The sequence below is a fragment of the Apteryx mantelli genome, chromosome 9, assembly GCF_036417845.1.
Source record: "Apteryx mantelli isolate bAptMan1 chromosome 9, bAptMan1.hap1, whole genome shotgun sequence".
NCBI lineage: Eukaryota > Metazoa > Chordata > Aves > Apterygiformes > Apterygidae > Apteryx > Apteryx mantelli.
In genome coordinates this window covers 14,949,622-14,975,031 of record NC_089986.1, presented here as the reverse complement: position 1 = coordinate 14,975,031, position 25,410 = coordinate 14,949,622, and the positions used below count along the sequence as shown (strand labels likewise).

At 44.1% G+C, this 25,410-nt stretch overlaps 1 protein-coding gene across 3 annotated transcripts in view; it reads left to right on the top strand.

Annotated features, from left to right (window-relative positions):
• FGF12 (fibroblast growth factor 12) overlaps positions 1–25,410 on the top strand; it is a 247,446-nt gene that overhangs the window by 137,709 nt on the left and 84,327 nt on the right. For all 3 annotated transcript variants that reach the window (XM_067301797.1, XM_067301795.1, XM_013955411.2), the window contains exon 2: positions 20,225–20,335. In XM_067301797.1, the coding sequence (XP_067157898.1) occupies positions 20,225–20,335 (111 nt within the window). The remainder of the gene's footprint in view (positions 1–20,224; positions 20,336–25,410) is intronic.

Below are 25,410 nucleotides of genomic sequence, written 5' to 3'. Positions count from 1 at the left end.
ACTCTTTGTAGGGTCCAGAGCGGGATCTGGGAGTCTCACTGCTTCCTGCAGTCAGACTGATCATGTCCTTTTTCATCCCTCTTTCCTCCTGTCTTCACCTGCTATTAAATGATGTCCCTCAAGCCAAGGATTTAAAGGAGTGTGAAGTCTAAACTTGTTGCCTAGATTTTAAGATGCTTCATCACATTAAAGTCTGAGTGAATTTTACAGCAGAGTGTGGGTGGTGAGTTTTTTTATTGTTCCTAGCTGCACAGGTCCGATTCTGATTCCTTTGGACTCACTGAAAGCCTGCGAAGAATTGCTCAATTCTAAGAATTGCCTCAACTTGCCTAGACTTTCATGCTAAGGAAGGTGTTCAGTAAGTTACAGACCAAAGTGATTTAAGGAAGTCTTTTTATTGACCTAAAAGAAGGATTAATGCCCATGTAAAAATAGAGCTGTCAATCACTTGTAACCTGTACTGTATTCATTTTACAATATTATAGAAGTAGAGGAGTTGTTTTTAAAAAAATGTTGAGTGTCCTTTCCTAGGCTGTGGACTGTGCCTGCTTTAATTCCCTATATAAATCTTTAAATAGAGAATTGTTTCACTGGCACATCATATTCCTGGAATAAGGTGTGCTGTTCAGAAGGCAGCGTGCCACTCGGTTTGCTGCTACTCAGTTTGTTTATTCAGGGAGTATATTGTGGCCAGATAACTTATTCATTGCAGAGTCGCTCTTGTGCATAGAATATGATATGCAAATGAATTGAAACTGGTTTAAAGAAATGTGCATACATTGTGCAGTGATCCACAACCTCAGTGATTATGTTGACTTAATGATATGCTGGCTCAGTAGTTTGTAAGTCAGTGAAAGGAATGTGAGAAACATCCATGTTCGAAAGAGGTAGAATCCCATTTGGAAATGGTACATTGCCAAGGCAACTATCTTTACCTTTTTAAACGTGACCTTGTTTTATGGCTATAGGGAATAACTGTCAAAATACTTAGCGTTCACAGAGTGATTTTCATCTGCAGCACTCAACAAGCTTTACCAAATGGAGAAAATTCTCCCCATTTTTACAGATGGTGAAACCAAGGCATAGACCAGTTACCTGACACAGAGACCTAATTCCTGATGCTTGTTCCAGTACATTACGCTTTGGGCCACCCTGCTGCAAGTGAGATTGCAATGCTGCAATGGTGGAGTTGTAACAACTGGCACCATTGCAGAAATGTAACTCTGATGGTGCTATGTTTCCTTTGTTCTTTGCTTTTGCTTTGAAGCTATTTTTTTTTTAAGCAATCGTGTGAGCTTATGTCAATTAAGTAGTTTTTAATATGTGACGCAAACATTGCTGTAACTAAAATCTTTAGTAAAGATGTGTGTTAGCAGAGTTATATTTTGCACTGGTTGACACCTTGTGCTCCGCCTTACAGCTTGTGCAAAGCGAGAGTGAAATGCTCCCGCTTACGAGTGTGAATGGAGAGTTCTCATCTGGTAGAAATTCACACTCACTTGGCAGTGGGCATGAGTAATTGCAGGTTGTAGAGAGCTATGGGGAACCAGGTCCATGCAGGGACATCTTGTATAATCAAAGCTGTCAGTGCCTAGGGAAAGCAGACTGCAGAAACATCTCATTTTTCAGTTGCAGTAAGCACCATGTTGTAAAACCGGCACTTGTTTCGTCTGGCTTTTCAATGGGCAAAGGCAGCACTCTCGTGCACTCACTGTCTCCACTTTTTATGTTATTTATATCTCTTGTATGTGTTTAGCTCTTAGATATGAAATGGCAGCTTAAGATAGGCCAAATAAGCATGCTGTGTTATGCACCAAGCTGAAAATTTGGAAACCTGGGCTTAATCCTGTTATCGTGAATTAATACAGGCCATTGGCAGCGATTGTGCAGGCGCCAAGCAAACTATGTGCATGTAGAACAGCACCTGCACAACTGTATAAAGTGCAGCTAAAAAACAGATCGTAAATTTTGCTCTGACCATAGTAACTTGATAGAGAATTCAGAAGAAATTGCTGTATGGCATGGTTTTGTGGTGCAGGTTCAAGAGATGGGTCTTTGTGTAATCAGAGAATGGTAGATCCAAGAGGTGAATGCAGAAGACTAGACCAAGCAGCTCTTTCTACATCTGCTCTGTCAACAAACGGTTGAACCAAACAGTGGGCCCCCCCCCCCCTTTGTGGCTGAATTAAAGCGTCGAGTCCCCTCCTGGTCAGGCAGTTCCCCGTCACAGCTGTTCTGTGATTCTGCTGCAGGAGGCTCTGGGCTGGTGGGCCCAGCTTGCCTGTGAAGGCTGTGACTGTTGCCTCGCCTGCCGCCTCCTCAGTCAGAGCCCATCCTGGAGAGCTGGGGGGGTTAGGCCCAGGGAGGGCCACAATGTCGCCTGCCGCAGGCTCGGCAGGGCCCTGAGGTGTGGCATGACTAAGCTGATGTGTTTTGGGAGCCTTGCATACAAGTGGAAACAGGATGGAGTATCAGGCACAGCATCGATGGGAGTTCATGGGAATATTTTCTGAGCGAGCGCCAGTGGAGGGATGTCATTATTTGGGGAAATCATAATTGAGTTTAGTCAGCCTTTGGACAGACCGTGCCAGGTGTTGTGTAGCATCGTCTCCAGCCCTGCAGATGTTGTATCCGTAGTTTGGTTTCCAGCTCAGAATGCTGAGCTCATAGCCTCCAAAGAGGGATTTTACCCCAGGAAAATCAAAACTATTCTGTTTGTTTTTTTTTTTTTTTTTTCTGTCTGATATGTATTTTGCATTCCTCCAGAGAGAGAATGCTTTTCCTTAAGGACATCTAAAGGTTTCTCCCAAAGTGAAGGAAATGGCTCACAGGTAGATAGAAAGCAGTAACTTAAAACATGTTTTCCCTTTGCGGTATTTTTTGTTTTAAATAATAGATGGAGATTTGGAATTTAAAATATACATAAGTAGATATTTATGCAGCAGTTTAAGTAAAATGTAAGAGTGAGTTTAGTTGAAGGACATGGAAGGACTTCGTTCATTCAGAGATTCCTTTAAAACATCATCTCCGTAAGCTGTTAAATTCCCTGAGTTATATCCTGAAGTCCTTTCTGACTTCATACAGTGAAAATGATGATTGAAGCTCATGGAAAAAAAGCCTTTTTAGTTCTGCATGCTGATTGTTAAATTTGGCATAGTCCTTCCATGTTTTTTACAGAGCCATTTATCTCAGAACAGTTGTAATATCTGCCCAGGCTGTGAAATTTGGCCCATCCATTGCTATAGCGTCCGAATGCCGGCTACGTTACCTCAGTGCTTAGCTGCTGTCTGCAGTATTATTTAGAGCAGATCCCAGCACTTTTCCGTAATGTGTGAATGCGTGTCTACGCGTGCATAGAGCCAAGGGTGGTCCATCAGATGCTTCTGCCTTGCTCCTCTGCAGAATTTGGTACTGTCCCCCATAAGCCGCTGCTGTCCTGGTGTGAGGAGTGGCTGGGGTGTATAGAAATGCCTGGAAATACTCATCCTGGCATTGCCTTGCTGATAAGGGCTTTTAGAAGGACTAGCTGAGGTGAACACTTGTATGCCATGTGACTGGCCAAACACGAGCCTAACTGATGTTGGTAAGGAAGGGTCATAGCTTTGAGGGATGTGTGTCCTCCTTGCTTGGGGCCGTCTGTAGTTGGTGCGGTCAGCCTGTGCTGTAAGGTCCTTCTGGATCTGCAGGTGCTAGTGAATGCTGAAATAATCAAGAGGGGGAGAAAAAGGCTCCCTTCTGCTCGTGACAGCTTGGCAAATCGGTTCCATTTTATCAAATGGAGAGCCGGGGGTGGTGTTCCCCATGTTCATGACTTGCAGATGTGGTGATTGTCACTCTGTGTGTCGGTGCTTGGTTACTATGGGGAGGTCAGATAGCAACCCAGAGCTTTCAGACTTGAAAATCTGGAGAAGGAACTGCAGGTTCTCAGGTTACTCCAGCGCATAGAAAACTCAGCAGCCGACCCGCTTTGCAACACAGGTTGCAGGTGAGCACGTCAGTCAGTAAGCCACCTTGTACTAGGTCTGGACTGAATATGTCTGATGCCAAGAAAATCCATGGAAGTCATCCAAGCTACTAAAGGGATGGATGTCTTCTCTCCCCATGGCCTCAGGGGTAGTTGTGCTTGTGGGAGCAATGAAAATTATTGTCTAGTAGGGGAGGTTCACCATTAGAGCTGTACGAATGACTGATTCTTCAGTCACTGGTCGAAAGGAAAACTTGGGGGAAAAGTGATTACTGAGCGATTATTTTCCTTCCCCAGAAAATAAAAGATCAAAATAAATTAGTTTATCATTGACTGAAATAATTGCTTTAAAAAAAAAAAAAGGTTTGGTTTCATTTGGAGGATTTTTATATGTGCATTCTTTTGTAACTTTTAGGTATACTTTAAAATGAAATGTTGTTTTGAAGTAAAAAATCAAAGGCTTGGGTTCCAAAAATACCAAAAGGAAGACAAGATTTTCTTCTTCCTTCCATCCTTTCTTCCATTCTTCCTTCCCTCCTTCCTTCCTTCCTTGCTTTGCTGAATTCAGCATGAATATAGACTAATTTCAGTAGACCAGATACTATATTTTTTTAGCAGATATCTGCTACAAAAAAAATCAACAACTTGACTCAGGCAGAGTAGAGAGCAGAGCTGCCACAAGAACTGAATAGATTGTAAGCATCTCACTCCTCTGAGAGACAAATATGATAATGAGTCTCACTATGTTGAGTAGCAAGTGCAAACTCACTTGGGCTTATCTTCCTTCCTGCTTTCCCCTCCAAAAATGTGCACCCCATGAACTGCCAGATAACACTGTGGTCAGTTAGGCTTTTGTTTCATGCCTCTGACCAGTTATGTGAACATTAGTTCTGAGAGTTTTCTACTTCTGCACAGTAGAAGCCAAGCTGGGATTTACCTTTATTATTAAAGTCAAAACAATTATTAAAATGAGAAAAAATGCAAGAGATTGATATCCCTTTCATGCTTGCGAATTCCATGGTTTGGCAGGAGAAGGCAACCAAAAGTGTAAAAGAGCCTCTCCAAAGAACTAACTTTTAAATACACATATATTTTCAGGTACTCCGTGTTCTGTTGCCTGAACAGCAGCACATTTTCAGTTGCTCCAGTCCTATGGTAACATCTTTGCCACAGTTGCATTATTATTGTACCTTAATCTGGGAAGTGTCTTGTGAAATGTCTAGTACCAAAACCATCCATTCTGTACCTGGGCTGCACACATTGCAGTCTGTCAGGAAATTGTATCTTTATACTCTCTTCTCCAGTTAATACATGGTTCATCTCTATTCCCTAACTAACAAAGTATTTTTCATATTAATCCATTATCCTTTCTGAGTATAAAGCAAACTACTCATCTACTGTCTTATTCTTAGCCTGTTCTGACAGACAGCAGAATTCTGAAATAACTTGGCCTTTCTGGAGGCCTCTTTTACTTTGCAACACTTAAAAGCTGTAGTATGGCCATCAACACACTTTTGTGCCCCTTACCCTGCCAGGAAAACTAGCAGGACTTCCTGGAATAAACTGATTTTTGAGGGGGATCTGTGGACTGGTGGGAGTGAGTATGAACACTGAGCTTTTGCAGCATAGTAGCAGGTCTGTAGAGCTACTGTTTCCTGACAGTATGGTCCCTGAAAATAGCAGCTAGGACACATCTTTAAAATGGTAAAGCAGAAGGCAGCTTTCTAGAGAAAGCTGCAGAAAAGGACTATAGTATTCAGTTTGCAGGCAGACTACTCTGGCTTTTCCCAGCCTCCATACTGCAGCATATACAAATATCTGCCTATTTGTTCGGAGTACTGAACTGGGGCTCTCTGATACCGTAATGAAGCTGACTTGGCTGCTGAGAAAATTAAGCTAGATGTGCCCTGAAATTAGCCAGACACCTTTGCCGCCTTGCAGCCGCTCCAGGATGTTCTGGTTAAAGGTGACAAGTGACAGAGACATGGGCTACGAGGCTGGGCTGCCTGCACAGGGCAGCGACCCCAGATAGCCCTTCCTGTCCCCAGGCTCCACGGGATGCCCCACCGCGTGGCACCTTGCACCAGGGCTGCGGAAGGCTGGGTCCCCGCAGCTGCTCTAGTCTTTGGAGCTCTCTGTCCTTTCCCCTTGGAGCAGGCTGGGCGGAAAGAGTGAGGAAAGGGTTAATGCTGAAACTGGCCCTAGGCACTGCGTGGGGCTTGCTCAGCTCTGTTCCTGCGTCTGCTGGGCGGCTGTGGGTTTGCCCCTTTCCCCAGTGCCACGTGGGGCAGTTGCATTGCTGTCCCTGAGATCGCTCTAAGGAGATGCCAGGAGAGGTTATGCTGCTCCTGGCAGAGCTGTAATTCTGGAGGGCTGTTCAGCTCTTATTCAGACCCTAGACTGGGTCGGGTCGGGGGAGGCAGGAATTTCCCTCGCTTCTCTGCAGCTCGTGCATGTATTGTACCTGAAGTTGTGCGTGGGAGAAAGGGGGGATTTAGTCCAAGGGATGCCCCCCTCAGAGTCTGCCTGGCACTGCTGCCCCTTCAGCATTGATGAGCACTCAGGGGAACTGTATTTTGAGCGGGCCTTGGCGTCGTCATGTTCCCAAAGAGATCTGCTCTGTTGAGGATCTCCGGTGCTTCTCTGCCCAGAAGGTGGGCAGCCACGGCGAAAGGAAGGGGCGGCTACGCTGCCACCAGCCCGCATTCCCCAGCCTGCTTCCCAGGGGCGTTTTGGTGTGATAGGTCTTGTCTGGAGTGTGTGGCCAAATTGATAGGTGTCGAAAGGGGGGATGTGAAATGGCTGGTTGTCTCCAGTGGCGGTGGGCTGGATTTGAGGATGAAGATCCAGAGCTGGATACAGCCATTATGGTGATGGAGAGCGCAGAGCTTCTCCCCCGTTTCATAACAGCATGCGTGGACCTTGCTGTGCAGAGCTGAAGCGGGGGGTCTCCCCCCTTGGCACTCCTTTCTCACCGTCCCTCCAGCGTGTGTTGCATCCCTGCAGTCCCGTATTCTTTGCAGCAGTCTGCCCTGTTAAGGGGAGGTAATGGCCACATGTTATGAACTGGCAAAATATCCACTAAGAGGCAATATAATTCTGTTACTAGTCACTCTTTTCCAACTGAGAGCTGATTGTGGTCACGATAAAGAGAAAAAGAAAAACGGTTCCTTTATCAAGAAAGGAAAACTTGAAATATTTAAGCATTTTAGGATGAAATGGAGGAAGAAAAGAGCCAGGTCTTGTGGTTAATAGAACATGTTCACTTAATTTATATTTATCTAGAACAGCATAGTTTGCAGTCCCCTCCCCTTGCAGGCTGCACGGATAGTTTCTTTGCTTAGCAGTTGCCCCCTGTATTGCTAAAACTGCCAAATAAATACATTTCTTTCACCTCCCAAAGCAAAACTGTTTGCAAAAGGTCAAGTAATATAGGATTGCTGCAAGTGAAGCCAGGCTGCAAACAGCCAGTCACATCTTCCAGAAAATTGAAGAACAGGGAGAAATTAGCAAAAAGACACAGCAGTCCTTGGCGTCCAGGGGCCGGCTGGGGGTTGGGGAGCGCATACCGGTTGCTGGACACGGCTCTCCGGGGACTCGGGGGCCGCCGGGCTGCAGGAGATCCGGGGAGCACATACTGGCAGGCGAGGGCGTTGGACCAGCCACCCAGTCCTGTGTCGGTCCTTTCCCTGGCACAGGGCCTGTAACAGGATCTGGGTCTTTATCGCTGGCTTTGAACGCTTTCCGTTTCAATTATCGATCTGCAGACATTCAGGCATGCATCCTTTGGTGACCCACATCGTGTTCTGGTGGAGATTTTCTGTGACAGTGGCTAAAAGGGCTGGCAGAGCTTGTGATATAACTACCAGTACTCTGCTGGCTTTTTATGGTTTGGTTTTATGCTTTTCAGTACAGGCTCTGCCTGCTGGCTAACACACAGCATAATTATTTAAAAAATTATAAACATTTGTTTTGGCTTTTATTTAATTTCTTTCTGTGCCACTTCTACCTTCTCTGTTTCTTTAAACATTTATTCTATCTGTTTCTTTCTGATTCTTCAAAAATACCGCTTTGCTTTCCATAAAATAAATTTTAGGTTTTATAGCTAGGGACAAATACCAGTTTCGGACTGATTAGAAAGCTACCAGATGACATTTGAGAGCTCCTTAGATCTGAGCCCTCATGCAGTGAATGTCTCACGGGCAGCTAGAGAAGGAGAAGCTGTGTTCAGAGACCTGCTGGAGATGTAGATATTCCTTTTTTTTCCCTCCATCTGGCCTGTGTCATCCTGAGCTCAGACTTCCCAGTGAGGGACCTCTAGGTTTACAGCTCTCTCCTGAGATGGCATGGGGCAGAGGACCGGCGGGGCAGCCGGTGAACCTGCCTGTGTCAGCGGAGTCCCTCAGACTGCCTGACATCAGAAAAAGTGTTTCTAGTGAGATATTAACCACAAAACAAGAGCATCGGGAGTGGCTGTCCCTATTTAAAATGTAACTTTAGATCTAGCGAAGCAGGTCGCAGCTTTCTCAACACTGCGAGTGTTTTCTTTAGGTTGAAGAAATCTGACTCAAGATGGAAAATTTAAACCATTCTGCAGGTAAAATCATTGTATTTTCACAAAGTAGAAGGAAACAAAAAAGAATTTGAATCAAATGCCTTCAGTTTTAGCATGAAGATCTTGCTTTTTAAAGGGCAAAGGTGTTTCAAACCAGAGAGAAACAAGCTGCTCATCTTCTTTAAGCATTTGGGTGTTGTGGAAGATCTGTTGAAATTTAATAACATCACAATTTTTAGTATCTTCTCTCAGAGCATTTTGAGTCAAAAAAAAGCCTACCAGATGCTATAGGAGGGTTTAAGGCGTGTTAGTGCAGTGAGCAAAAAAATTGTTAAAATGCAACCCCACTGGTTCTAGCTTTAATTTTTCCTTTTTTTTTTTTTTCCCCCCGTTAGAAAAAAAAGTCAAACACCTCTCATCCCTTTGGAAAAATGCCAAGGGAGCTCATGAGGAATATGTCGCAAAAGAAGACATTATTGCCCACTGTTATTCAGTGCTTGCAGAACAACACCAGAGCCCGAATTTTGCCCTGCATTGCCATGCAGTGATTGGATTCTTACACAGGGATGTTAGGTGGGCTCACGTTGGTAGGACCAGGTACCCTGCCTCGGACTGAGAGCATCTTAAGTGATTCGTTTCTGCTCAGTGCTTGTTAATAGCATGTTCTGTCCATTTTCTATTTTAATGAATTTACCTTTCCGAGAGCGCGGAGCAGAGTGGAAGAATGATGTAGTCATTTCTGTAGTATTGTGTTGGTTGCATGAGGGACGTCTCGGTGCTTCTGCAGTATTTCAGGCCTGCAGGATTGATGGAGGAAGCAGAGAGATTTAGTGTCTGAGAATAGCACAAATCACAGTGCAGTGACAGGCCTGAACAGCAGGGATGGCTTCTGCACTGTTCACTTCAGGATTGTGTGTGATTTGGTGGCCTGTGTGGGGCACTTCAAGGTGAGGGGAGCAGGGGGATTGTGCCATGGAGCCCTTCAACAGACTTGGGGTGCAGACGTGATAATGTCACCAGGTCATGGACTCCTGGAATTACAAGGCTGAAGGGACCCCCGACGTCGACTAGTGCAACCATACCCCTGCGCTGAAACCTGATGTGCACCCCCCGACATGTTTCTTTAACATGTTCTTTACACCCTCCTATGGACAGATTCCAGGCCATTCCCTGGTAGCCTTGGTAGAAAGAATTTCCTAGTATCCAACCTAGATTTTCTTTGCAGGAAATCAAGAAGAAATCAGCTTAATTCACAGTGAAGGAGTTTTAGGTTGCATATTGGAGAAAGCAAAGCAAAACTTAACCTTTTAATTCTACAAGTGGCAAAAAGTTACAAGTGTTAAATGTTGGTTCAGTGCTTGGCAGAAGGGTGTCCTGATCCTGGGCTCTCAGCACTGCTGCGGCAACACCACCGATTTTGCTCCCGATGTTTTTTTCCATTTGTGGTGAGTGGTGTGGGTGCCCCGCTCGTGAGCCAGGGGAGCCTTGGGGCAGAGAGCACAAACAGCTCTGAAACGTCACCGGGGACCGATGCGGGCCAGCGAGAGGCCTCTGTGAAGAGGCGCGCACATGGTTAGTTTGTGGAGTCACATTTGTACCCGAATTAAATACACTCTGTGATTGTGGGCTCACACACAATATTTATGCTATGCTCTGTTTCGGTCTTGGTGAATATGCTGTAATTTTGGCTAATTACACAATATGTCAGGAATAATTGCAGGGAGTTCCTCAAAATAAATAATACATCTCGCTTGCTTTGCTCTCCATACTTACGAGTGTGCCTCAACTTTCGGTAGCCGAGGCATTGACTCTGCTAGAAAATGACAGCTTAGGAGCATTAGCTACAATTTCTCTTCCATTAATCTTTTATTCCAGATACCGGTTCTCATTTTTTCCCCTCCCTTTAACTAAAAAGGGCTCACATTGTATAAATTCTGGAATAGCCCTACGTCTTTCCTTCATGCTTTCAGTTCCTATCAGGCTTTGCTTTTCTCCTCATCAGCAATGGAGTCAATACATGTATAGAGCATTGCTCTTCAAAGGGAAACATTTTGAAAGTTTGACGACTGGTGAAACATGCTGGATCAACAGAGCAACCCAAAACATGTCCTGGGGGTGGGAAAAACAAAGCCAGAAGTGTAACTGTGTGAAGAATTGATTTTTCAGTTCACTGGTCAAATAAAAGAAGTGTGTGGAGAGGAGGGGATTCGGGTCCTATGAAATACTTCATTCAATTTGAAATGAAACTTTGGGTTTCACTTCCAGCTATTTTAAAATCCTAACTTTTTTCATTAAAATTCCAAAGCAAACATCATTTCAAAGGAAAAAAATGAAAACATTTACCTCTTTAAGATCTCCTTTTTTCCCTAGTTAATGAGATGGAGTTTGCGTATAGCTTCAGCTGATCTTACTCTGGATTTTTGGACCGAGATAATACTTAGTTGGACAGTTTTACCCAGTAGTAATCAGCAATTTCCATACCAAGATACCTGATGGCAGAGTTAGGACATCAATCTTCTTCTTGCCATGCCGTTGCTTTCCTCTGTGGTTGTTCTTAGAGACCTCTTTCTGCCCTGCAGTGCCATCCTTTGCTTGTGTGCAGAGATTGCTCAGAATGGGTAGCTCGTGTGTGATGTACATTAGTTTGGTATTTGCCTTCTAGGAAAATTCATCCAAGACTTTGGACCTTTCTTTTTCTTGAGCCCTGGACCTTATGTGGCCATTGTATAGGGTCAGGAACTTGGAGAGCTAGTGAGGTACAGAGTGACTTCTCCCTAAGTCATAACATCCATAGACACTACAAGTGGGAAATAAACTTCCCTGGAGGGACTCATTTTTGTAAGAGCAAAGCATGTGTAGTGCAAAGCTTTGTACATGTCTGTTTCTTGGTAGAAGGGTGCAGGGAGGCAGCCGTGCACTGTGCTGGAGGGCTTATTACTATTCCTCCTTGCAGGCACCAGCACAGGAAAGGAAATCACTTCTCTGCATGCTCTTTTTGCCTACAGGTTGCCATTCTGCTCTTGTGACTCACTGACAGTGACAGGAGGAGATGCCTTTGATGGGTGCTGTCATCATCCTGAGTCCATCATCCCTCTGACTTAGGGAAACAGCATTTTTGGAAGCATGTCCCTCAGATGCAGAGTCCATCCCTGTCAGCGCAGCTTGTTATTTCATGTAATGCATCCTGGAAACACCAGTTATCTCTGTAGTTATTTGGCCTGTGTGGAGATTCTCGCTTGAGATGAGTAAATACATGAGCGTGCCGTGCAGCCCTATTATCCCAGAATCTTTTTCTTCTCAGAATAAATTCACTGTAATTGGAGGGTAACTCTAACCCTGTAATCACTGTGAACTGGAGCTGGGCATGCCCTTCGTTCTGCAACACCAAGAGGAAAGCTGAAATCAACTGTTTGATGCCTCTAGAGTCACAGACCTCGGGAATTGATTTCTCAGCGACAGTCAGTCAGTCTGTTTACATCTCTCCATCCTACCTACAGGCTGGGTGGCGTGCCCATGCGTTAAGGTGAATGTCTGTATCTAAACAGAAGGGATCTGTGGCAGCTTTGCAAGGTGGGGCTGGACAGACTGCTTTGCTACAGAGCCTCTCCTGATGCTTGTACAGCAGTCTTTTCCTCACCATGAAGTGCTCTCTGGTTGCGCTGGGTCAGGCAGCCAAGAGTGGTCCTACCTGCTCAGCAGCTGTGCCCATGCAGGCTGACACCACATCCAGCAGTCACGGACCACAGGTGCCAGAGCTCTGCTTGGGCAGTCTGAGGAGGAGGCATTCAAATGCATGTGCCCACTAATGCTGCTCGTCTCCCTCAGCTCTGTGGCACACATGTTCATTCGCCCTCTCCCCCCGCCTGTTACTCAGGATGCTACAGGCTGACTTGCCGAGTCCCTCCAGGCCACCTGCTTGTGGGCTTCTACCAGCTCGAGTGCGTCCTTCTACTCAGAACAATTTTGCTGTGTTGGTTAGCCACTGAAGTCTTGGCAAACGTTCTGTGGGGCTGGGAAGTGTCCTCCTTGCCTCTACCTGCATGCTTTTCTGTACTTAGTGACTCCTGTGGGAGTTGAAAATGCTCAGCATTTTGCGGCACTGTGCCCTATTTGCAGAGGAAGGATTCCCTACCTGTGCACCCGAGTGACACAGTTTGAGCGTCCTCCAGGATCCCCGTGTGTGGCTCAGGAGGCTTCGACCTGCCTCGTGCATGACTCACTGCTGGTGCAGTCACGGACACCGGTTCACAGCATCTGCTGAATGCTGGCGCTCTGTCATGATCACAGTTGGTGTAGCCAGGACAAGCTGGGCAAGGCACATGGTCCTGGAGAAATACACCCCTCATCTTCAAGGACAGCAGCTCCTGGTGCAGCGGTTGTGAGTTGAGCTGGACTCAATGAATCAGCCTAGTGAGTTGAGCTATTAAACTTATGCCAATAGTGATGCATTTGATTGGAGACAGTCACTTACCACATCTTAAGCCCAAAACACTCTAGAGAACTTAGCAGTTACTGGATGGAAAAAGAACATTTTTCTCCCTCAGCTTTTCATCTTCTCTTTTGCCCTGAGTTCTGTGCTGATGCCTGTCACCATAGTAATCTGCATGAAGCTCACTGATGCATTTTTGTGCCGAGTTAATACAAGCCTTCATTAATACAGTAGTTCTAAACGAGGGATTTTGGTGTCCTTCTCCATCTGCATATGTTTGCAGTATTTAGCTTATCGAGTATTCTGGAACCTGTCCTTTTTAGGGGATGGGAACTGCAGTTTCTGTTGTGGCACTTTAAACGTGGAGTTAATCTAAGTAAATTAGAAGCAGTTTACGCTCTGACTTGAATGCTGGTTTTGGTGTGTTAAGGATTTGAGTGCTGGTTGGGTGAGTCATAAATCAACCTCCCATTATGACAGCTGCAGCCTGAATGGAGGAAAATAAGAATAATGGAATGTGTAAATTCCTGCCTAAAATGTTTAATTGCCATAAACAAATGTTTAAAAACATTTAGGTGAAATACACTCCTGAGATGCATTACAGGTCTCGTGTTTACAGTCACATCCTCAGCAAAACTGTTGCACAGGCACAAAAGATAACATTATTCCCAGCAGTGTTTCAGATCAGCCCTGGAGATGCTTTCTCCTTTTGCCAGACCAGTGTCCTTTGCAGTGCAGCAGGTACCAGGCCGGGCTGTTTCAGGAGCCTGCTTCAGGAATCCCTTGCAACATTGCGGAGCTACGACCAGGCAGAGACGTTGAGTCAGGGTGTCTTCTACTGCAGAAAAAGAGAGCAAACAAACAGGGAAGTCTCCTGTCAAAACTACGCAGTAGCTACCTTCCTTTTACCTCTTTGCGGGTTGCTGACTGCAAAATGGCTGCTTGCCTTCTGAGCCAGCACAGTCCTTTATTGTTTGACAGCTTATTGCACAGAAAACAGTAGCTCAAGAACTTCAGAGTTTAAGACATAGCCAACACAGAGTACCTCTGGCTACCTCCGGCACCCAACACAGTAACTTCTGGAGTGAATTTTAAAGCAGTTCTGCACCAGCAACCTCAGATAGTGCCTGGCCTGCCAACCAAAGCCTTGCTATGAATTGCAAGAGTCCTTGGAACCAGTGGCTCAAATCCCTGAAAGGTCACTAAGCCCTTCATCTTTTAAGAGATCACTAAAAGCCAGCCCCCCTGAGATCCGTGCCATTAACTCAGTGAGGTCAGATCAAAGTGACTCCTAGGAGTAGGGTCTTGCTGAGTCCCTTTAGATTTCCCGGCTGAAGGCAAAGTGGGACCTAGCTTGCCTCAGCCTTGGCAGTCACGTACTGGTAATGAGAGGCCCTATGTGAATCACAAGAAATGGGGTCTTGGCAGGCTGCCTTCCACGATGGAGTCCCAGCTGGAAGTCAGTGTTGTGCCCTCTTCCTTGGTCCTCCGGAGCTCAGGGTTCATGGAGGACTAGACTGAGCTGCCCTGCAGTGCTTGACAGAGTATGGTGTTCTTTGTGCTGGGGTTTGTTCTGCTACATGTGGCCAGGCCATGTTTGTGCTGCTGCTTTGCTGATGAGAATAAGGAAGACTTAGTGCCCTCAGCGGGTCTTTGCTGCATGCACGGTTGATGTGTGACCTCATAGCTCCTCTCTGCATTAAGGGGAGGTATCCTGCTTGTATATTTCCTATTTTGCAGGTATGGGGTGAACTCCCTATTCACCTTAAATGGCAAAAATAAAAGAGGTCATTAAAGAGCCAGTGACATTTCTGATAAAAAGCACTTCTTCCAGTGTCTCTGTCGCAGTTCTTATTCTCTTCCCCACCACATGCAGCAAATAGCTTCAGCATTTTGGGAGCGAGGGATGTGACTGTGGGGTAACTGATTTGGATGTGATCCCCAGGCCTCCTATGAACACGTCCCTAGAGATCAAACAAGGTATGTGTGAGCACCTGCACCTATCATGTCCTTCAGGAAGCTCCAGGCACTGAAAAGCTCTGTATAGCTGTACGGTATAGTAACAGAAAGCACAGCAGCCCATGATGGACTGAGATAACTTAAGGCTCAACAGCAGGGCAGCTGAACTGAATAATGTTAGCATCATGTTACCTCTTTAGTAATGACAGGGAGATTAGAGATCAAATCATGACTTGCCTCAGCTGTAATAAAGGCATCAGAAAATTAAGGTGTGTGTGGGGGTAATACAGCTAGAGAATTTGACCTGTAGAAATGGGAACAGGCAAGATACCCTTCAGAGGAAGTGCAGTGAGTAGGTCATGGGATGACTGCTCTGAGAAGGGTCAGCAGCTGAGGGCTGTGCCTTTTCTCTTGGAAAAACCTCAAACTGCCAGATGCTGCAGACCAGGAACAGAGCCATGGCTTAGCTCCTGCTCCCTGTTGTTCTTCACTGCTGTGCACTGTGAGTGGGCCTGTGGGGATGTTTCCTGGTGGTGACCTGCTCCTGGACCTTCTGGGAGCACCAGCTGAAGGAGCACTCAGTGCTGCATCAGAGAAAGCAGAGGATCTGCTGAGCTTCCTCTGCATATCCAGCCCTGAAGAACTGTGTATGAGCAGCTAGAATGTGATCCTTAATGTAAACATCCTAATGAATAATGGTGTTGCTTATAAAATAAGGGCAAAAATATCCCTCTGCATATTGCATAGGAACCCTAATAGCATGTGGTCAGCACTGGGAATATGCATTTTGTGGAAATACTCTTGTGCTTAGTCTTGGGGTCAAGGAAGCTATAACTTGTTCTTTAAATCCATTCTGCAGTAGTTGACTTTGTGTTTAGGAAGCCACTAAATCACTGCAGAAGTCTTGTCCATGTTAGTTCAGGTCCATCACTGCTGGATCAGCTTTCCCTACAGAAAAATAGAAGAGCATACAGAGAATCCTGAGTGGGAGGAATAGGTTTATCCCAAGTGTGTTAAGCAGTACTGCTCCTTTAAAAGCAAGGGAAGCTAAGTCCTTCTCAGTATACAAGAAGGGTGAGGTTAGAGAGAAGGCTTGAGTTTGATCCCTGATGAATTCTGTGAATTACAGAAGGGAAATGCTCATGGCAGGGTTTGTGTTTAGCTGTGCTGGTATATATGTATTTTTTTTCTTTATGGTATGTTTCTTTCTCTCATTGATTATAGCTTGGGGCAGTATCATTGAGGGAACCTTAGATAAATAAAAGTATCAAGGTTTTGTGGTTTCTTTGTTGGCTTGTTCCCCCCCCCCCAGTCTTTACTGGATCACTAGGAATATTACCTGCAAGGAAAGAAGGGCCCCTCTGCCTCTGCCTCTCCCTCTTTTTTTTTTTTTTTTTTTGGCTAAACTGTGAGAAGTTCTCAGTTTATTTCATTATTTATCGCCTTTTGTTCTGACTTATCTGGGTGTCCCACCCTCCTTAATTGACCAGCAGACATACTGTTTGTGATATATTTTCTACAAACTGAGGTTTTTCACATCGTTACTGCAGCATAAGGGATAGCAGTCCTGCAGAGGCTGTGATAAAGTTACCGGTCTCTGTAGCTGAAAAGAAGTGATACTAGACTATATGGTCTGATGCAAGTAGGGAGTGTCTTTGAAGTCAAGTGCAGTATTTTTGCCTCTAGGCCAGCACAAAAAATCCTATCTTGTGATTACGTAGTCTCCTCTTCAGGTAGTAACTCTGTGGTGAGCTTTGGGGAGAAAGATGGGTGAATCTGAGTTTCTTGTTTTAAGTGAAGCCTGTTTTTAAACTTTGTAGGCCTCCTGAACACACAGCTGTAGGAATAACAGATGCCAATATCCCACTTTATGTCCAGACAAAAGTGCCTGGGGGGAAGCAGCTCCTCAGGCTGATATAGTCACCGGTGTAGCTGTTTCTATTTAAGCTGGTTCCTTTGCAATCAATGGAGAGATGCAAATAATTTTGGGGCCCTGCTAACCTGGCCTACCTTGCCTGATGAGTTTTGGGATGCAGGGCTAGCCCAGCCCAGGTGTTGAACCTGCGCTGTGGAGAAGTCTGTAGTAGGTGGGACAAATCATGCATTGCCCAGACAACTCCTTAACCATCCTGGGCTGCAGCCAGTATTAAAGGAGAGGACTTTGTGCTCCTTGTGCGCGTCTCTGTGCTGTTTCTGCATTTAGTTCAGGTAACTACCCAAAGGCGTAGCTTGTTACCAGTGCTTTTGCTCTTTCATGTAGAAAGAGACCCAAGGAAGTGCAGAATCTGGGGGCGGCAAAAGCTGTGCATCTCTGAAGTGCCTTCTGACCCGTTGGTTTCTGAAAAAGATTTTGATAGCTGGAGCTGCAGGGCTTCCTCGGCGAGCCCGGGGAGCACAGATGCTCCCGTGGAAAAAGATCTGTGCAGCATGGAGAGACAGGAACACCGCTGCTGTCAAATTGTGTTAAGGCCAGGAGAAATGTGGTGATTTTTGTACATGGCTTAGAGCTCTCGGTTTCACTCCCCTTGAATTTTACTTTGAGTTTGGGAACGAGCCTCAAACTTCAGCAAAACCAGGTCAGATCAGGAAAAAAAGAACAAAGAACCCGCCTGGACACGATCCTGTGCAACGTGCTCTAGGTGACCCTGCTTGAGCAGGGGGGTTGGACTAGATGATCTCCAGAGGTCCCTTCCAACCTCAACCATTCTGTGTGAAGTAAGATAAAATTTCTCCTCCAATCTGTACTGTGGCAGGCATTGACTTGGAAAAGCCCTGGATTATGAAGAAGGCAGTTGTCAAAGCTTGAGTCAAACTTGACCTTGTGTTTGTCAAGTCGGTAACGTGGAGGGACACTGGGGCTTTAGCCTGTGTTTCTCTGCGGTGGCACTTGCAGCCTTCTGGTACCACTGTGTTTTCATCTATATCCCTGATGCAGGGGGACCTCAGGTGATCTTGGGTGGTGTTTTGATAAATTATAAAAATGATAAGATACTACTATTGATGAGAAGATTTGCCCTATATTTTACTCAGTAGTGTATTTACTAAAAATGGGAGAGGGCTCCACATCCTTCCAAAATGATTTGCATCATCATAATATAGTTTAGACCCCACAAAAGAAGGAAAGGGGGTTTCTATTGTGTAGTTAAACATCTTCCTGAGCAAGGAAGAAGGGTCAGGGTCAGTTCTTGTCTCCACCTGAGGGGTTTTAAGGGAAGATCTTTCCCCTTCCCTAGCACTGAGAAGGCTTCAGGCTGCAGGAGCGTGTTCTAAGTCTATCCTGCTGAGAGCTCTTCCATTTTGTGTAAAGTACTTTCACATTAAAATTTAATCAGAGAATAAAAATGAGACTGAGACTCATTCAGGGATTCAAACACAGATCTCTCATATAAGTAAGTGCCTGTAAGTAAGTGCCTTTACTATTGTGGTTTTAGATAAAAGACAGAAAGTGGGCAGGAGCAAGGAAGGTGGTGCAGTCATCTGTGCCTGAAAATACAGCTTTTCCTTCCCTTTTGCTTCTACATGGTTGTTAGAAAAGCAAGTTAATTAAAGCATCTGCATCCAACAAAATAGACCTTTAGTAAGAAGAAAGCAAAGCATTTTGTTTAATCTAAGTCTCATTTTGATATATTTTGGCTCAACTGACATTAGCTCTTAGTAGATGGCTAGTACAACTGTACTTTATTTACTTCCCCTATCCCAGAGTTGAGTCACATAGGGACAAGCCCTTTCTGCAGTGTACAACATTTTGGTTGCTATGAAATCACTTTTTTAAGACAGCATAGAAACTGATACTGATTTATTCAGTGGCAAGCGTATGCTTTTGCAGATGCAAAATAGTGCCTGATTCTCCCCAGGTTGATGGAGGGGCTGCCAAAGCTAAAAAAAAAAATCCTCTGCACCTGCAGCCTGTCTGCGTCTAGTGTCCCTACTTGCTGCAAGGGGGATTTGATGGCTGAGAAACGCAGGCTGAGTGGCTGCGTAGTGCCGTCCTCGAACGGAAGTTGTACAGCTTGGGGAGAAATTATTAGGGATGGGGGCTCCTAATGGAAACACTTAACACGCAACGTGACCAGGGTTATATAATGACTATGGCTTATTAAACGGTCTCACTAAATGCAGGAAAGACAGGAGACTGACTAGATTTTGGTATGCTACACTGGATATTTTCCTGTCTGTTGAGCCAGCAGTAACTAGCTTTTATTTATTTACTCTTGGTGGGTGGTCACATAAAACTATAAACCGCTGCCACACACGGAAAATCTACTATGTAATCTAGCTAGTGTGTCTGTCTGTTCATGTATAGCCAGCTGTCTTGCTTCACCGAAGCAATGTCTGTGACAAGTTGTAAGATTCATGTGATAAATTGAACTTTTTCTGAATTTTTGACCACTTAATTTGTGCTTGATCAGTTAGATAGAAGGGAGACTGGCGGTAATGCTGTGGACCCCTGACATGTTAAGTCATCTTGTGGCAAAATTGTTTCTCATGTTTTCCTTTTCCTCCCCAGCAAGGTCATAAAATATTGTGTAGGCAATAGGGGAGCTTCTACTCAGTCCACAACTGACCATCCCGTGATGAACTGGGGCTAGGAAAGGACCCTACTAAAGGCAAAGGGTGATTCCCATCTCCCAGACAGAATGTGGCATGTGTTTTGTCACTGGAAGGGAGCAACATACGGGATCTTAAAACAGGTGTTTTAGGGGGCCATAAATGCTTCAGAGGTCATTTTTGGAGGTGTCTTGCATCTGTTCTTTTTAGGATTTTGCTCCCTGAGTCCCACGCAGTTGGACTCATGCAGCCTGATTCAGCACTCGGTTACTTTAGTTTTGCACCACTATAATACCATTGATTTAAATAGATTTTCATTGGCATAAAACTGGAGCTACACAATAGTGAATCAAATATATAGAAACCAAGGTACTTGGCTTCACAGGCAGAATAAGGAACAAGCAAATTCTTTGCAACGTTGCTAACAAATTTTCTTCTAAATGAGCAGCATATCCAGAATGCATAAGTTGTTTAAAGACTTTCAGTTGGTGGGTAACTTTCAATAAAGAGGTGTTCCATAAATCTGTTACTTTATGCTGCACCAACTATGCATTGCATTTTACTCGCTCATCTGATCTCCATTTTATATGCCTGTATGTCTATGTATATATGAATATTTTACAACCACACTTGAAAGGAATTGCAGAAAGCTGTCTTATTGCCCAAGCACTGCTTTATTCACTGAGGGCTTTATGGGGGCCACGCAAATTGGGTCTCTTGCCACTTGGTGCATGTTTGGTATATCTAATAATTATTATTATTTTTGCAGAACCCCAGCTGAAAGGAATTGTGACAAGGTTATTCAGCCAGCAGGAATTCTTCCTGCAGATGCACCCAGATGGTACAATTGATGGGACCAAGGACGAAAACAGCGACTACAGTAAGAAAAATTAGCCTGTTTTGCAACCCAATTACAATCAGATGCATCACCTAGTGGGGCTCACTTATGAAGCTTCATTTTTGAAAAGATCAAATTAGGAAGAAGCCAGCTGTTTTCTGCATATTTTTTCTATCTCTACTTCCCCTTTAAATCTCTCCTGTATAATATCATATGTTTCCTCTCCGATCTTGTTCCCTCCCCACCAGATTCTGTAACTGCCATCTGGGTGGGGTGGAGAATAAAACCCATGATTTGAATTGCTGCCAGAAGAGAAAGAAGATTATATTTATATGCATGCCACGTGGGTGAAGGATATGGGGAATTCTCTCTCCAAGGAGAAGAGGAGAAAATTGTTTTTTACTGTTTTATCCTGAAAAATTCAACAAGCGTTAGGAATTGCCAGGCTGGAGAAAACCAGCTGTACACTAAAAAAATCTAGTGTTTTATGCCTAATCTGAAGGTTCAGATACTGAATGACCTTTCTCAAATGAGGTCTTTTTCCAAAACCCTGTTGAAAGGGATTTGATTCATGCCATCCATCAAAGCACAGCAAAGTGCAGTAGCAGAGGCATGCAGGTTTAAAAATCAGGCTGATGTGCAGGAGGTTTAAACCTGGTTGGTTTAAACACACACAAGTAGTCCATCTTCCTTGCAAAAGAAGTAGTTTACCAAATACTGAAGGTCCTTGCTAAGTTAGAGAAGCTGCAAGGTGTTTTCTACAGCGTTTCTTCATTTCATGGGCCCCAGTTGGACCCTTCTGAGAGGGCAGTAGTAAGCTCAGATTCTTGGTGCTGCTAACTGCATCAGTGGAGTAGGACTGAAGTCTCAGGTCTGGGTCATTCTATACTAGTTTGAAGCTCTCCATGCCACTGCTGAAAGGATATTGTATGTAGCCTGCCTGCTGGGGAAGGTGTCTTCCCAGTCATTAGTAGCGATGAACTAAAAGTGATCTGTGTGGTAGACTTGATAGAAACAAACCTTAGGTACTTTGTGGAAGAAGGGACTACTTTATTTGAGGACAAGTCCTCGCTCAAGAGGAGCTCCTAGCTAGTTCAGAGGCATCCTTCCTTAGAGAAGGAGGCAGGATTTGAGCTGCAGATGCAGACGAAGGTTTTCTGCTATAACACAGCCCACGTAGCAGTGCCTTGGCATCATCCTGTGAAGAATGTGCTTGGACGAGAGCGCAAGGTGAATGCGGATCTATGGAAGCAGTGCTTTCCTCAATGCTGCAGAGCGGGCAGGGTGCATTGATGGGGGTGCTGCATACGGTGAGGCTGTCTGTCCCAGCTGAGGCAGCTGAGCCTTGAGCCGGGCTCCATGTGCAAAGCAGTGCATGGAAAGAGGAGCTTTAGAAGACAACAATTCAAACAGTGGAAGGCTGGCCATACTGCCCTTGTGAAATTATCCACGAGGTTGGGTTCGCCAGAAACTTGGCCAGTAGCATGCTGTGAGTGTCAGGTTTGAGTTCTCTTTTTCATATGCTGGTGTTTAACATATGAAATATCACAAATTACAATGACACAACTTCTAACTTACATCAGAGAATGTAAGAGCAAGAAAAGGACTCCCCCCAGCCTTGCCTACAGGGGAAGAGTCTGGCTTTGTGATTTTTCTCAGGCAAACACTAACACATGTGATGAGTTCAGTGGGCTTAAACGTGTGAATAATGACCCAACGTTGGGTCATATTAGCTGTTTGTTTTTTTAAAAAAAGAAGCAATAGGATGTTCTCAATCTGCAGAGGAAAACCCCATTGGAGGCCTATTTGTCAATGACATGCAAAGAGCTGCTAAAGATGACAGGAATTCATTACCCTCATCTATCAGTGAGGACCGAACAACAAAGTAATGGGCTTAAATGGAAGCAGAGATGAATTTAGGTAAACACAAGAGGAAAATAAAATGCAAGAACAGTTCTGCAATATCTCAGTCTGGCAAGGGAGACAAGAAAAGCTGATTCTGGCTGCATCTAGGCCTGTGCAGTGGGTACCTTGAGAGTCCCCATGACTGAGGTTGGCCTTGAACCGCCCAAACAATTGTCTCATTTGTGGATCCCGTTAGAAATGTTAGAGATCAAATTGATGAGGTGCTGAGTACTTGAGCCATCTCCATCCTGTCTCCTTAAGTGGAAATAGGGGGGTCTGAAGAGCACTTCTAGAGCATAAATTTCTTTCCAGTGAGATGACAGTCCAACTTTGGCAGCTTGGTGAGATAGGAGGCATCTAGCTGAAATGTGCCAAGCTGGTCACTCAAAATTAGGGTCTACAACAGAAAGCTTGAGTCAGTATGTGGTCTGTGAGGTTTTTGAGATAAGACTGAGGCCAAAGTATTCCCCATCTCGTGACCTTAGTATGTAAAAAGAGAGGAAAATAATCTAATCTGATAAATTTGGCTCCTGAAAATGAAATGAGGAATGAGCTTTCAATGAGTTTTAATTTTGATCATGCACTCTCCTTTGTAAATCTTCAGTTTTACTCAACTGCTTGTATTATATGCAGCTTCAAAATTAAAGGTTACTTCAAAGCAAAACCGTATTTTTTTCCACTTTGGAAATGCCAATGTAAAGCATGCTGACTATTTTTTGCCTGTATAATTTCCCCCCAAACCTCTTGATTTTGACCAGAAAAAAGTAAAAACGGACTTATTTAAGTGAACAGTTTCAGATCTATTTCACTGATATTTTCTGATTTAAAAACACTTCTCCAGAAGATTACTGACAAACCAGTCAAGTATATTCAGTATTTCTGTGCAAGGGTGAAATTCATCAAAGGGTAGATAAATCATATTTCCTTATTCCTGGAGGGGATTTTGATTAATTCACATCCACTGTCAGAGGAGGACAATCATGATGGCCGCAGCAGAATCTTTTCCAGGCTGGACGGTCATATATTCTCCATGCAGAAGCTGTCTTAACACTATTAAATACATAGTGGAACATCATGTTCTATATATCCCATTTCTATGTTCTACAGCAGCACATGGATTATTCAAATTAGCAATAGGAAAGGAGGCTTAATTTTCATGGAATACATTAAGTTGGTTTACTCTGGTAAAGTAAACATTTAAAATGAGACCCAATGTGTCCCTTAGATGTCTAATGCAATTAAAAATTCTAATAAAAATCCAGTTATTTATATAAGGGGAACTGCTAATATTTAAGCAATTTTTAAATTAATTATCTATCTGGTGCCCATTATATGTATGTTCTTGAGAGGCTGATGGCATTTATTTTCCACCCCCTCTCACTTAAAGAAAAGAAAAAACCCAGAAGCCAAGTTCTAATGGCATTTGAATAGGCATCCAGCCAGTTTCCTGCGAAACAACACTTGGGACATCTGTTCCTTATACCATGCAGTTAAAGGCACGCCATCTTAGTATAAGCAACAAGACAGATCCTCTTCCTACTTGCATTGGGATACATGAAGAATTTTTTTTTTAATCAAACTGCATTTTCATGGATGCCCTTGTCTGTGCTCTTAGTAATGTCGTGTATGAAGCTGAATTTGAGGCAGTATCTTTTCTTTCTGACTCTAGTGATCTCATATGGTCTTTCAGGTCTGATTGTTGCTGTTGATGCTTGCATTATTATGGCTCTTTCCTGAGTTGAAGATGGTAAAATCCCTTCTTCATGAGAGCCATTTGACTCCTTAGTATGCCAGTGTAATCCCGCTGAACATCTGAAAATCTCCAACAAATAGGCAGTGGGTAAGGGTAGGTCAACTCTTCTGATCATATGGAAAAGGCCCAATGTATCTGAGATGTGTCAGACTTATCAAGTATGCATTGGCTATCTGTGCAGAACATGGGTATTTTTGATTGGGGCTTTCGGGACAGACACACGGAATCATAGAAAGATTAAGGTTGGAAGAACTTCTGGAGGTCTCCAGTCCAGCCTCCTGTGCAAAGCTGGACTGTCTTCAAAGTTAGCTCAGGTTGGCTCATTCCAGTTTTGAATGTTTCCAAGGATGAGATATTCCATACTTCTGTAATCTTTCTGGTTCCAGTACTGCACAACTATCATTGAGAATAACTTTTTTTTTTTAATATCTAGTCATAGTTTTTCTTGCTGCTACCTTTGTCTGGCGCTGCTTGCCCTTTCACTGTGTTCCTCTAAGAAGGAACTGGCCCTGACTCCCCTTTAGGTTGTGGAAGACTGCAGTTAGATGGCCATAGCTTTCTCTTCCTCAAGCTGAACAAACCCAGTTCTCTGTCTTGCTTTGTGTACCTTGTACCACAGCCTCTTAACTGTCTTAGTGGCCTTCTTTATTCCCCTCAATATCTTAAACCTCACCATCTCATGTTCACTGCAGCCGAGGCTGCTGTTGACTATCACGTCCTCCATCAGTTCTTCTTTACTCGTGAGTAGCCCAAACATACTGCCCCAAAACAAATCACCAGCTGATATAAATTAATTAATAAATAAATAAATTTAGCTGCTCCAACTGACTTACTACTGCTTATAACAGCTGACCGTATGGACTACATCTTCTATATGACACTCCTTACATTACTCTTCCATTGCTGTAAATGAGTTAGTCCAGACTGATAATCAAGTATACATTCAAAGTTTAAAAGTATGTAAGGCATCTAATAAATTGTGGTAAGAGTGAAAAAGACATTGATGGGTGAGGGTTTAGAGATGGAGCTTGTTAAAAGTATTAGCATCAAAAAAGCAGGATCAAGTGTAAATCTACCAGTGAATGAATATGGTAATGAAGGAAAAGAAGCAGAAATAGTCAGTGTCATGTTTGTTGTTGTTTTTTTTTGTTCTGTGTGTGAAATAAAATAGCATGTCCATCCGATATACAGTTATAGATGGCGTAGAAAACTTACCATTTGGAGCAGAGGAAGAGTTTTAAAAGCATCTACTGAATGTTTTTTCTTCAAATCAACAAGCCATGCTGCCAGTCCTACCCTACTACAACTAGTTTTCTTCTCCCATCCCTATATCTTGTGTTTCAGGTTAAGGAGAACTTTTTTTTTTTTCCTGACACAAAATGAAACAGCTTGGTTTCAAGGTTGATGGGAGGGGGGCGAGTGTTTGGTTTGGGGATTTTTTTTTTTTTACATTCTTACA